General features: G+C 42.0%; 1 protein-coding gene across 1 annotated transcript; it reads left to right on the forward strand.

Annotated features, from left to right (window-relative positions):
• The first annotated feature begins 4953 nt into the window (after positions 1-4953).
• Positions 4954-7578, forward strand: LOC118734064. Its single transcript, XM_036463759.1, has one exon. It carries the CDS (start codon positions 4954-4956, stop codon positions 7576-7578), a length of 2625 nt encoding a protein of 874 aa, XP_036319652.1.
• The last annotated feature ends 2967 nt before the right edge of the window (positions 7579-10545 follow it).

Genomic DNA, 10545 nt, shown 5'->3' on the forward strand with positions numbered 1-10545 from the left:
TATTGTTGTAAGTCATAACAAACAGTGTCACATGCATAGGTCGCTTGTTGCTTATGTGAAACCAAGCCACTTGTGCACCAGTCTAGTACATATCGTCGGTTAAAGTACAAAACCGCGTATCGTCATTCTGCAAAACGGCGTAACTGACATTGGCTGCCAAAAATTGGATTTGCTCCCACAAGATCATGGCTCAATCCTTATCCATTCGTCCTGAAATATACTAGCCAGAATTACGATTGCTTTATAAAAAAGATAACCATTTTGAAATATGAGTGTTTTTACTCTCTAGAAAATAATTTATGCAACCTCACGTACGCGGTTTTGCATTATCTTGATACGCGGTTTTGCATTTGTTTGATATGCGGTGTTGTACTTTAAACGGCTATATGTATGTATGTATACACTATACACTAATATTCTACATTAAGAAGGAATTCATTTACTGAATAAAATGTGAGGAATAGATAAATTAAATATGTTTTGCGTTGTTATAAATGTATTGAAATAAATTTATTAATAAAAACGTGAGGAAATGGATATGTATATACACTTTTTACTGAAACAAAAAAATTATTAAACATGATAATAAAAACTTGGCGCTTTTTTTTGGAAAAATTGGCTTTTTCTGGTGGCCTGATGCCACACTGACTCAGTTGTCGCAAAAGTACACATACATACACACATTTTTACTTGAAAATAGGTGTGTAGTGGTTAATATGTATACGATGCCATCTTCGTACAGCGCACTTCACCTCGGCTAGCAGGCTCGCGTGCTCGCAGTTTGCCCGCGACGTCGACTGCGTGCACCTCTGCTGTGCATCCCTACTGTATGGCATCAAGCGCTGCTCCACTGTTCATATTAGCGTGGTCTAAATGCAATATGTCGTTTATGTGCACTACGTGTTTGCAACGCGTTTAAAACAGTTTCGGACATCGCGGCGTTCGTGATATCCGGTCTGCTTCCAATTGACATATTGGCCAAAAAATCGGTCATGTTCTTTTCAAGCCAAGAAGACGGTCTCCAGAGAAGCCATGTACGGCAAACCGGCCTGTTAGAATGGCAGCGCAAATTCAACAGCACACCTAATTGGCGATGGACGCATCGCTGTATTCTGGATATTGAACGATGGACAAAGAGGTATCATGGAGAAGTAGAGTTCCATCTAACTCAATTTTTAAGCGGTCATGGCTGTTTCCAGACGTACCTTTACAAATACAAACACGATAGTGATCCGTACTGTGACTTCTGCGGAAAAGGCACCATCCAAGACCCGGAGCACATACTTCTACTGTGCCCACGATTCAGCGAACAGAGACGTAGACTCCAACAGTATATCAATGCAGCACCGTCTTCAGAAGCTGTAGTAAATTATATGTTGAGAGGTAGAGAGGAATGGAGTTTAGCCATCAGTGAAATAGCGTCAATTATGAAATGCTTGAGATGTCGAGAGCGGCAGAGACGTGCAATAGGTATGTAATGCAAAACCCGGATTGGAATCTAAGCCGTTCCAACCGCCAAGACAATGCGGCTCTGAAATTCGCGAACCCGAAGAGTATGTGCGGATTGGAACCTAGCTCGTTCCAACCGCCAAGGCAGGCGGCTTAGAAACTATATTTTCAAACCATCTCCCCAACATAGCGTCGGCGCGGATTGGAACCTAGGCCGTTTCAACCGTTAAGGTAGTAGGAGCGAATTGGAACCTAGATCGTTCCAACCGCCAAGTTTATGCGGCTTAGAAACTGGTGCTCTCAGACCGCCTCTCCAACATGAAGTTCATTTACCAAAGGGTAGGCACGGATTGGAACCTAGGCCGTTCCAACCGCCAAGGCAGTACACATAAACGTACACGGGCTTGAGGTTCGAAATTTGTGAATGCCTATTTAACGAAACTACCAGCAACAGGGCTGCTCAAAATCTGGTCCGACCGCTACAAGAAAAATCATCTGTAACGAGTGTCCTCACTATTCCAAATAATTATAATATAATTATCGTGTTTGTATTTGCTTTTTACTTCAGGTAAGGCAAAATAATAAGAGATACATAAATAAATACATAGTAGAAAAAGAAAAAGAGTTTCACTATCATTAAGGCGTGGCAGGTAGAGCCCAGGACTGAGTACATTTGACTGGAATGTACGTGAGAGCTTAGTGCTCAAACCGCCTCCCGACGGAATACTTGACGGTGGTGCCGGGGAATCGGTACTTGGACAGTAGGAAGTTTAATTAAAGTCTTACACAGACGGGTACAGGCTTTTGATGCTTCCTCCTTGTTTAGCCGCGTCAGCTAACACCAGGCGCCTAAATACATGCTATGTACTGCTGCATGTGCAAAAATTTCCTTCATGCAATTTATGAAATTGTGCATATGCACATCTCAACTACCATGTAATTGAACTTTCTTAAGTTTTAATTAAATGTCACTTCAAAGTATGCTCGGCCTAGTCTGATGCATCCTCCGCACATTGCTTCCGGAGCCTTTTGCGGACTCTGTATAGCTTACAACCATGCAGAGGTGGTAATAGTTGATTACCATTGGCCACAGTGCCTATCAACTACTTTTTGGTCTAATAAATATTTTTTTATATACATGCATGAGTTATTCATGGTCCTTCGAGCCGGATATTTGCGGCTTTTATTATATCCACTAGACGACCAATCCGTCGCGAGAGGCCGGTATGTTTAGGCGCGTCTGCTAACACCAGGCGCCTAAATACATGCTATGTACTGCTGCATGTGTAAAAATTTCCTTTATGCAATTTATGAAATTTTTGCATATTAACTTCTCAACTACTTTCTTAAGTTTTAAAAAGATGGAACTTCAAAGTATGCTCGGTCTAGTCTGGTGCATCCTCCGGACATTGCTTCCGGAGTCCTTTGCGGACTCTCATTGCTTACAACCGTGCAGAGGTGCTAATAGTTGATTACCATTGGCCACTGTGCCTACCCACTACTTTCTGGTCTAATAAATATTTTTCTATGTACATATATTAAACATACTGGTCTCCCCTCTCACTGAGTTATTCACCCCTCGTAAACAAAAAAAAAACATTAAAATATATGTACATACATGAAAAAATTGCTGTCCATAAATACATACATATGTCCATTAGTATATCAACAAAGCACGTTTGTTTCATCATGCATATATCTCTACAAACATATGTACATATGAACGAATGGATGTAGTTACACGAACCACCCTTGCTTCATTTATATATTGCTTGTTAGCGGCAGAAATTTTTATTTATTAATTTTGTTAGGTATTAAATATGGATTGAACTAGTTGTGTTAAGTTCGAAGATATGGCAACCTGCGTGTTGTAATACAAGTAGATAAAATAAGAAAAGGGCATTGGCAACGCTAGAATAAAGGAGAAAAAGAAGTGAAGTTGAAAAAGAAAGAACGGAGGTGTCTTGGTTGTGTTGGGGAATTGCTTGGGTTTGTGTTTGGATAGGATTATGGGTTTTATTGCAGCATCCATGAATTGTGAGACTGGAAGGTTACATCGAGGAAGTAAACATTGGTCCGTGTAGAGCCGGATTGTATTTACAGGTGATCGCGTTCAGCGGAGGAAAATCTAATTCCAAGAAGCTCTCATTGTAGATGTACATACATATATGAGTGCAGATTTGAGCGATACAGTGTGGTGACATTGAGTATTCACGAAAAGTAAGGGACAGAGAAAAAAAAAAGACTCAAACGTAATCGATCATCTTTGTGTTGTTACGTTTGGGTTTTCGTCTTGTGGCAACCTTTGTCGTATAAAAAGTAAAAAGGTGAGAGAACCTAGATTTGGGGTAGATGCCGTTTTCGGAATATTTTGTTATACAGTCCACCTTCCGTGTATTTATATACGAAAGGATTCAACAAATGGTTGAATATTTACGAAAAAATTCAACAAAGGGATGAATATTTACGAAAGAATTCAACAAATGGTTGAATGTTTACGAAAGAATTCAACAAATGGTTGAATATTTGCGAAAGAATTCAACAAACGGTTGAATATTTACGAAAGAGTTCAACAAAGGATTGAATGTTTAGGAAAGAATTCAACAAATGGTTGAATATTTGCGAAAGTTCTCAACAAATGGATGAATGTTTAGGAGAGTTCAACAAATGATTCAATATTTAATATGGTGAATATTGGCGTTTATAGCTTTTTGGGCGAAATGTGGTTAAACTGAAATCGATGGTTTGGAGCTGTGCTGGAATATTAAGATCAGGCGCTACTGACATTTCGAGTTCAGACAGAACCTCGAGATGGTATGAAACATTGTTAACTGCTGAATTGGCAAGCTTTCTGGTGAGTGGTGAAAAGTCACCAGAGTTTATTACTCGGATTGAATTTACATCAACGTAAATGTATGCAATTTGTGTGACTATGTTGGGTATGCGTACAACGTGTGGTGGATGTGTAAAAGCTCAATATGTATACATGTGAAAACAAAAACTCGTTTTTGGTCGCAAGCGTAAGAGCTGGGTATGGCTGGCATATTTACATACATCCATACATAAGTGCTTCGATGTAGAGGAAGCATACTGGCACACATAATATTTCAAGCGAATTGAGTGACACGATTGGCATTCGAAAGAATAGCAAATTGTGCAGCTGATTTGGGTTTAATGTTCTTTGAATATTTTATTACCGCTCAGCAGTACGGAAACTCACTCAAAGCAATAGAAATTCAGAGAATTCAGACGAAATCGTAACGAAAGAGAATATAAAGTGGTGAATAGTTGAGGGAACGAGTCAAATTATAGTTGGGCGTTGTGTTCAGAGCGAAAAGCAGCTTGTTTAGCTATATCGATGGTGAAAGGTTTATTCGCATCTTGCGTAAAATAATTTTACAAAACTGAATATAAGAGGTAGAAGACAGGTCTAAATCACATATAATTGTTAGCAGAAAGACATGTCTGAATAATTTTTGTATTTTATTTTATATTTAGCACAAGATGGAAGAGTTGGCTGAGAGTTTAAGCAAAACCATATCTCGCATCGAAGAGTATACTCGACAGCCAGAGTTTAGAGACGCAACTTTGGAGCAGGTAAAGGTCCGGGCGGACAAGTTGGAGAAATATTATGAGCGTTTCATAGAAGCGCACCAAAAGCAAGTAGAATGTGCACCTAAAAAGGCAAATAAGTATGATGAAATGGCTGCGCAGGTTGAAACATTTTATTTTGCAGCTCATTCGGCTCTTATAGCCAAAGTAAATGCTCTAAAGCCAGCTCCACCTTCCGCTATACAACAACCGCTGGCAGTGCAGGTGAACTGGCCTTATCAGCAACATGATTTAAAAAATACGTGGGGAGAATTCGACGGCACAATCACGAAGTGGCCCGGTTTCCGCGACCGGTTTATAGCAGCTATACACAGCAATGACAATGTTTCGCCAGCATTTAAATTTTCGTATTTGAAAAAGTCCTTGGTAGGGAAGGCGGCGCGAACGCTGGGGGAATGGCAACTAACTGACGACAATTATATTGAAGCGTGGGATCGGCTTAAGCAGTTGTATGATAGAAAGTATCCAATCTGCCGAGAGCATTTGCGTCAACTGTTTCGCTTGCCTGCCGTTGAGGGTTCACCGCGGTCTAATGACTTACAACGCATGTCTAATGTTACACACGAAGCATTACGCCAGCTTCGTGCTCAGGAAATTCCTGTAGAAGGTTGGGACATGATTATCGTTCCTATACTCCATGAGCGGCTAGATGCGGAGACTAGCAAACAATGGGAACTCCAACGTCAATCGGAGACGCCAACAATCAAGCAATTGTTAGACTTTTTGGATCGCCAGGCATCTGCTCTGGCAAATGTGGCTGATGTACGTCGATCGCGTATCCATATTCGACACGAGGCTACAGGGACTAGCCGCGGTTTAGAGGGTAATGGAGAGCGTGCTAGGCGAGACCAGGGGTCATATAGCACAGCTGTTAAAAAAGCGATTGCTTGTGCTGCATGTGGGCGTGATCATGCAATTTGGACGTGTGGTGAATTTATGGGCCTTACCTTACGAGGACGCGAGGACTTGGTAAATAAGAATAACCTTTGTCGAAATTGCTTAAAACGTGGCCATATGGCTGGCAGTTGCTTTCAAGGTGTTTGCCCACGTTGCTCAGGGCAGGTGAAACACAATAGCCTGCTGTGCCCTAAAAAGGAAATAACGAAACATGCACTTATAGTTAAGAATGTAGATGCTCCTTGTACACGCAAAGACAAGAGATGCTCAACAAAACGACAGCGAGATGTAGCTGTCAGTCGCGTTTATTCTGCACAGGTTAATCATTCCGAAGATTTTTCGGATATTGACAACGAGATCAAAAGAGTTGATAGGCAATTGAGTTTACTTCATAAGCAAGATCAATTGTTAAAGAAGCGCAAGGTAGTTTTCGAACAGGAAAAAGATTGTAATACGAGTAATATCAAAGAGAGAGAAATAAATGCTAATCAGCAATATGGCGGTTCGTTTAACTTTGGTTTAGATTTAATGCCTGCTCTGTTGCCGACTGTTATGATCAGGTTAGAAGCGGATGGGCAATGTATCGGACCTGTTCGAGCATTATTCGATTGTGGGGCGCAGCCGAACTTGATTGCGTCTAGCCTGCACAACAGGTACAAACTCCCTGGTTTGCCAGCAACACACAAGATGATTGGGATTGAGGGGCAGTCTATCGATGTAAGTCGGCGTGTAGTTTTGAAAGTAAGGCCATGGTTTGACTCAGGCAGCTATATAGAGGAAGAATTTTGGATATTGCCTAGTGAAAATAACTGGGAACCTGTACTGCCGAATACTGTGGGTAGAGCACACCCTATAAGTACGTCTCTGTCTATACAGTTCGCTGATCAAGAGTATTGGAAGCCTGAGAAAGTACGCGTTATTCTCAATGTTAAAGTATTTGCAAAAGTCTTGGTCGCAGTGCATCCCGTACAGTCAGAAGGGACGGCGCTTATAGAAACTCGTTTAGGTCTAGTCGTCTGCGGTACTCAGGTTCCAATTGATGGCGACACAGGCACACCGACTTCATATATTAATTGTACAATTTCTGAAGATCTGGGTGAGCTGGTTAAGCGGTTTTGGCAATTAGATGAAATTGCTACGTGTTCCAAGCGCACTGAAGAAGAAGAAAAGGTCGAACGAATTTTTTTAGAAACATATTCTCGTGATAGTACAGGAAGATTCACGGTCACAATTCCAATAAAAGAGAATATAAGCGATATTGGGTGTTCAAGGGATATTGCACTGCAGCGATTTTGGTCTTTGGAAAAAAGATTGAGCCGAGATTCTGAATTGAAAAAACAGTATGTCGAGTTCATGAGGGAGTATGAGCAACTAGGTCACATGGAGCAAGTTTCCAAACCCGCCACGCCGGGTGAGATGGTATACTACATCCCTCATCTCTGCGTAATTAAGAAATTTAGAGTAGTTTTTGATGCCAGCTGCAGAACAAATAAGGGCATTTCTCTAAATGATGTACAGATGTTGGGCGAAAAGCTACAGCGCAATCTAACAGAAATTATTATGAGATTCCGTAGGCATAAATTTGGGGTCATTGCAACGCATTTTTTGGAGGGAGTATAGCAGTGAACCTTTGAGAGAGTATTGCTTGAAGATTGTTACTTATGGAATGACACCGTCAGCTTTCAACGCAGTTCGAGCGGTTATACAGTGCGCGAGGAATTTCCAGCAGCCTCTAGGATAATTGAAAATGATTTGTATATGGATGATTGCATTACCGGAGCAGAAAGTGAAGATAAAGCGATAGAGATGGCGAAATCAGTGCAAAAGGTGTTAGCTGGGGGAGGTTTTCAAATGAGAAAGTGGAAATCGAACTCCAAAACACTGATAACAGACATGCGGTCGGATGAAGAAGAGGACAGTATGTTCAGAGACGAGGAAAGAGCCACAGTTCTAGGACTTAAATGGAATATTACTCGAGATCAATTCACCTTTGTTGTAAAGACTCCAGAGGTTGAAGGTTTGGTTACCAAAAGGAGAGTTTTGAGCTTGGTGGCGCAGCTTTATGACCCTAACGGGTATATATCTCCTGTTACAATGATGGGAAAAGTACTGATACAAGATTTGTAGCGCCTTGGTATAGAATGGGATACACCCGTGGGTAACGGAATAGAAGAGATTCAAAAGATTTTGGGAAGATATGAAATGCCTGGAGGGGTTCACTTTAGATAGATGGATAGGCACTGGTGATGGCCAACGTGTTGAGCTGCATGGGTTCTCTGACGCGTCAACATTAGCATATGGTGCCCTAATTTATGTACGAGTGGAAAACGGAAACGGAGTCGCGAAAACAACCTTGCTTGCATCCAAATCACGGGTAGCGCCCATGAAAACTGTTGCAGTGCCCAGGTTGGAGTTGGCTGCCGCGGAGCTTTTATCACGTTTGCTGGTTGAGGTTATGAGAGCTATGGAATTTTCTGAAATAAAGCATACGTTGTGGACAGACTCTCAGGTGGTATTGCACTGGATTGGTAAAATTCCACGGGACTTGAAAACGTTTGTAGCAAATCGCGTTTCGTCGATACAAACGAACACTGATATAAAAAAGTGGAGATACATTAATACGAAAGATAATCCAGCCGATCTATTAAGTCCCGGTATGAGGCCATCAGATATTATAAACAATAAGCTGTGGGTACAAGGTCCGGAGTGGTTAAATCAGGAATCGACGTGCTGGCCTGATTGTGTGTTTGTGCCAAACACAGCGGTGGAGGCTGAAGTTGAGTTTAAAGTGTTTTCGGTATCAAACACCAAGGAGCCATTGCAGATTTCCAGACGTACTGCGAAGCAGAAGGTAGCAGTAATAGACTATGTTGATAAATTGGAGAGAGCGGTCAATATTGTTGCCTATCTATTTACATTTATTGCGAACGCAAAAATGCATTCAGTAGCGAGGAGGAGGAGAAGAGGTGAAATGGAGCGCGTAGCATTAAGTAATGAGCACAGAGTCAAGGCGATGAATTTCCTAGTACGACAGGAGCAAGAGACATTTTACGACAAAGAGATTGCCTGCCTAAAAAGTGGCAAACCAATTGCGGAGAAGAGCAAAATTGAGTCTTTGAAACCGATACTAAGAGACGGTCTTCTCAGGGTTCATGGCCGCTTGAAAAATTCAAACCTAAGTGAGAATATGCGTCATCCTGTAATTGTCCCCGGAGGATCAAGATTGGGATGGCTGATCATGGATCATGCTCATCGGGAAACTAAGCATGGCAGTGCCCAGGTGATGATGCAGTTCATTCGGCAGTGTTATTGGATTCCACGTCTGCGTAGCACATTGAGACAATATTTGCATAACTGTGTGACTTATGTACGACACAGTCGTCGAATTGAATCGCAATTGATGGCAGATTTGCCTGCCGACCGAGTAAGAGCAGGTAAACCATTTTTGCACGTTGGGGTTGACTATGCAGGGCCTATGGGTATTAAGATGATTGATAGAGAAGGTAGCCAAATCACGAGACAAAAGGCATGGATCGCTGTATTCGTATGCCTGAAGACACGAGCCGTTCATTTAGATGTTGTGAGCGACCTAACAACGGTAGCATTTATTGCCTGTTACGAAAGATTTGTTGCTCGTCGTGGACGATGTGAACGAATTTACAGCGACAACGGTACAGCGTTTGTGGGTGCAGCGAAGGAAATGAGGCGAGCGGTGGATAATTGGTATAAGGAGATGTTCCAGGATTTGTCAACACAGGGTACTGAGTGGCGGTTTATGACGCCAGCGGCTCCGCACCAGGGCGGAATTTAAGAAGCTGCGGTCAAATCAATGAAGGACCATCTGATTCGAGTCATCGGGCTTCGAGTGTTGCGTTTCGAGCAATTACAGACATTACTTACACAAATCGAGGCAATACTTAATTCTCGTCCCCTACAAGCTTTGATTGATGACACAGACGATCATCAAGCTCTTACACCTGGACACTTCCTGACCGGAGAGCCATTGGTTTTGCCTTTACCTTTTGATGTATCAGACACGTCTTCAGCTAAGGGGATGCAGCTTTGGAGAGAAAGACAGCGCATGGTGAAAATGTTTTGGGAAAGATGGCACAATGAATACCTGACCTCACTTCAGGAGCGGAAAAAATGGCGAAGAAGTTCCGAACGAGTGAAGCTAGGGAAATTAGTACTCATAAGAAGCGAGAATTTCCCTCCTGCGCAGTGGGCATTAGGACGCATCATCGAACTCCACCCGAGTACGGACAACTTGGTGCGATCCGTGACGATTCAGACCTCGACAAATATTCTCCGTCGACCCGTGCAGAAGATTTGCATCTTACCTATTGAATTGGGCGAAAGCTAAACGCATAAGATATACTTCGGATACCATGGGAAAACCGGAGGATTTCGGCGGGATTGTTAGGTATTAAATATGGATTGAACTAGTTGTGTTAAGTTCGAAGATATGGCAACCTGCGTGTTGTAATACAAGTAGATAAAATAAGAAAAGGGCATTAGCAACTCTAGAATAAAGGAGAAAAAGATGTGAAGTTGAAAAAGAAAGAACGGAGGTGTCTTGGTTGTGTT

Source organism: Rhagoletis pomonella, unplaced genomic scaffold (assembly GCF_013731165.1).
Source record: "Rhagoletis pomonella isolate Grant_MI unplaced genomic scaffold, Rhpom_1.0 Rhpom_scaffold_00001, whole genome shotgun sequence".
Classification (NCBI taxonomy): domain Eukaryota; kingdom Metazoa; phylum Arthropoda; class Insecta; order Diptera; family Tephritidae; genus Rhagoletis; species Rhagoletis pomonella.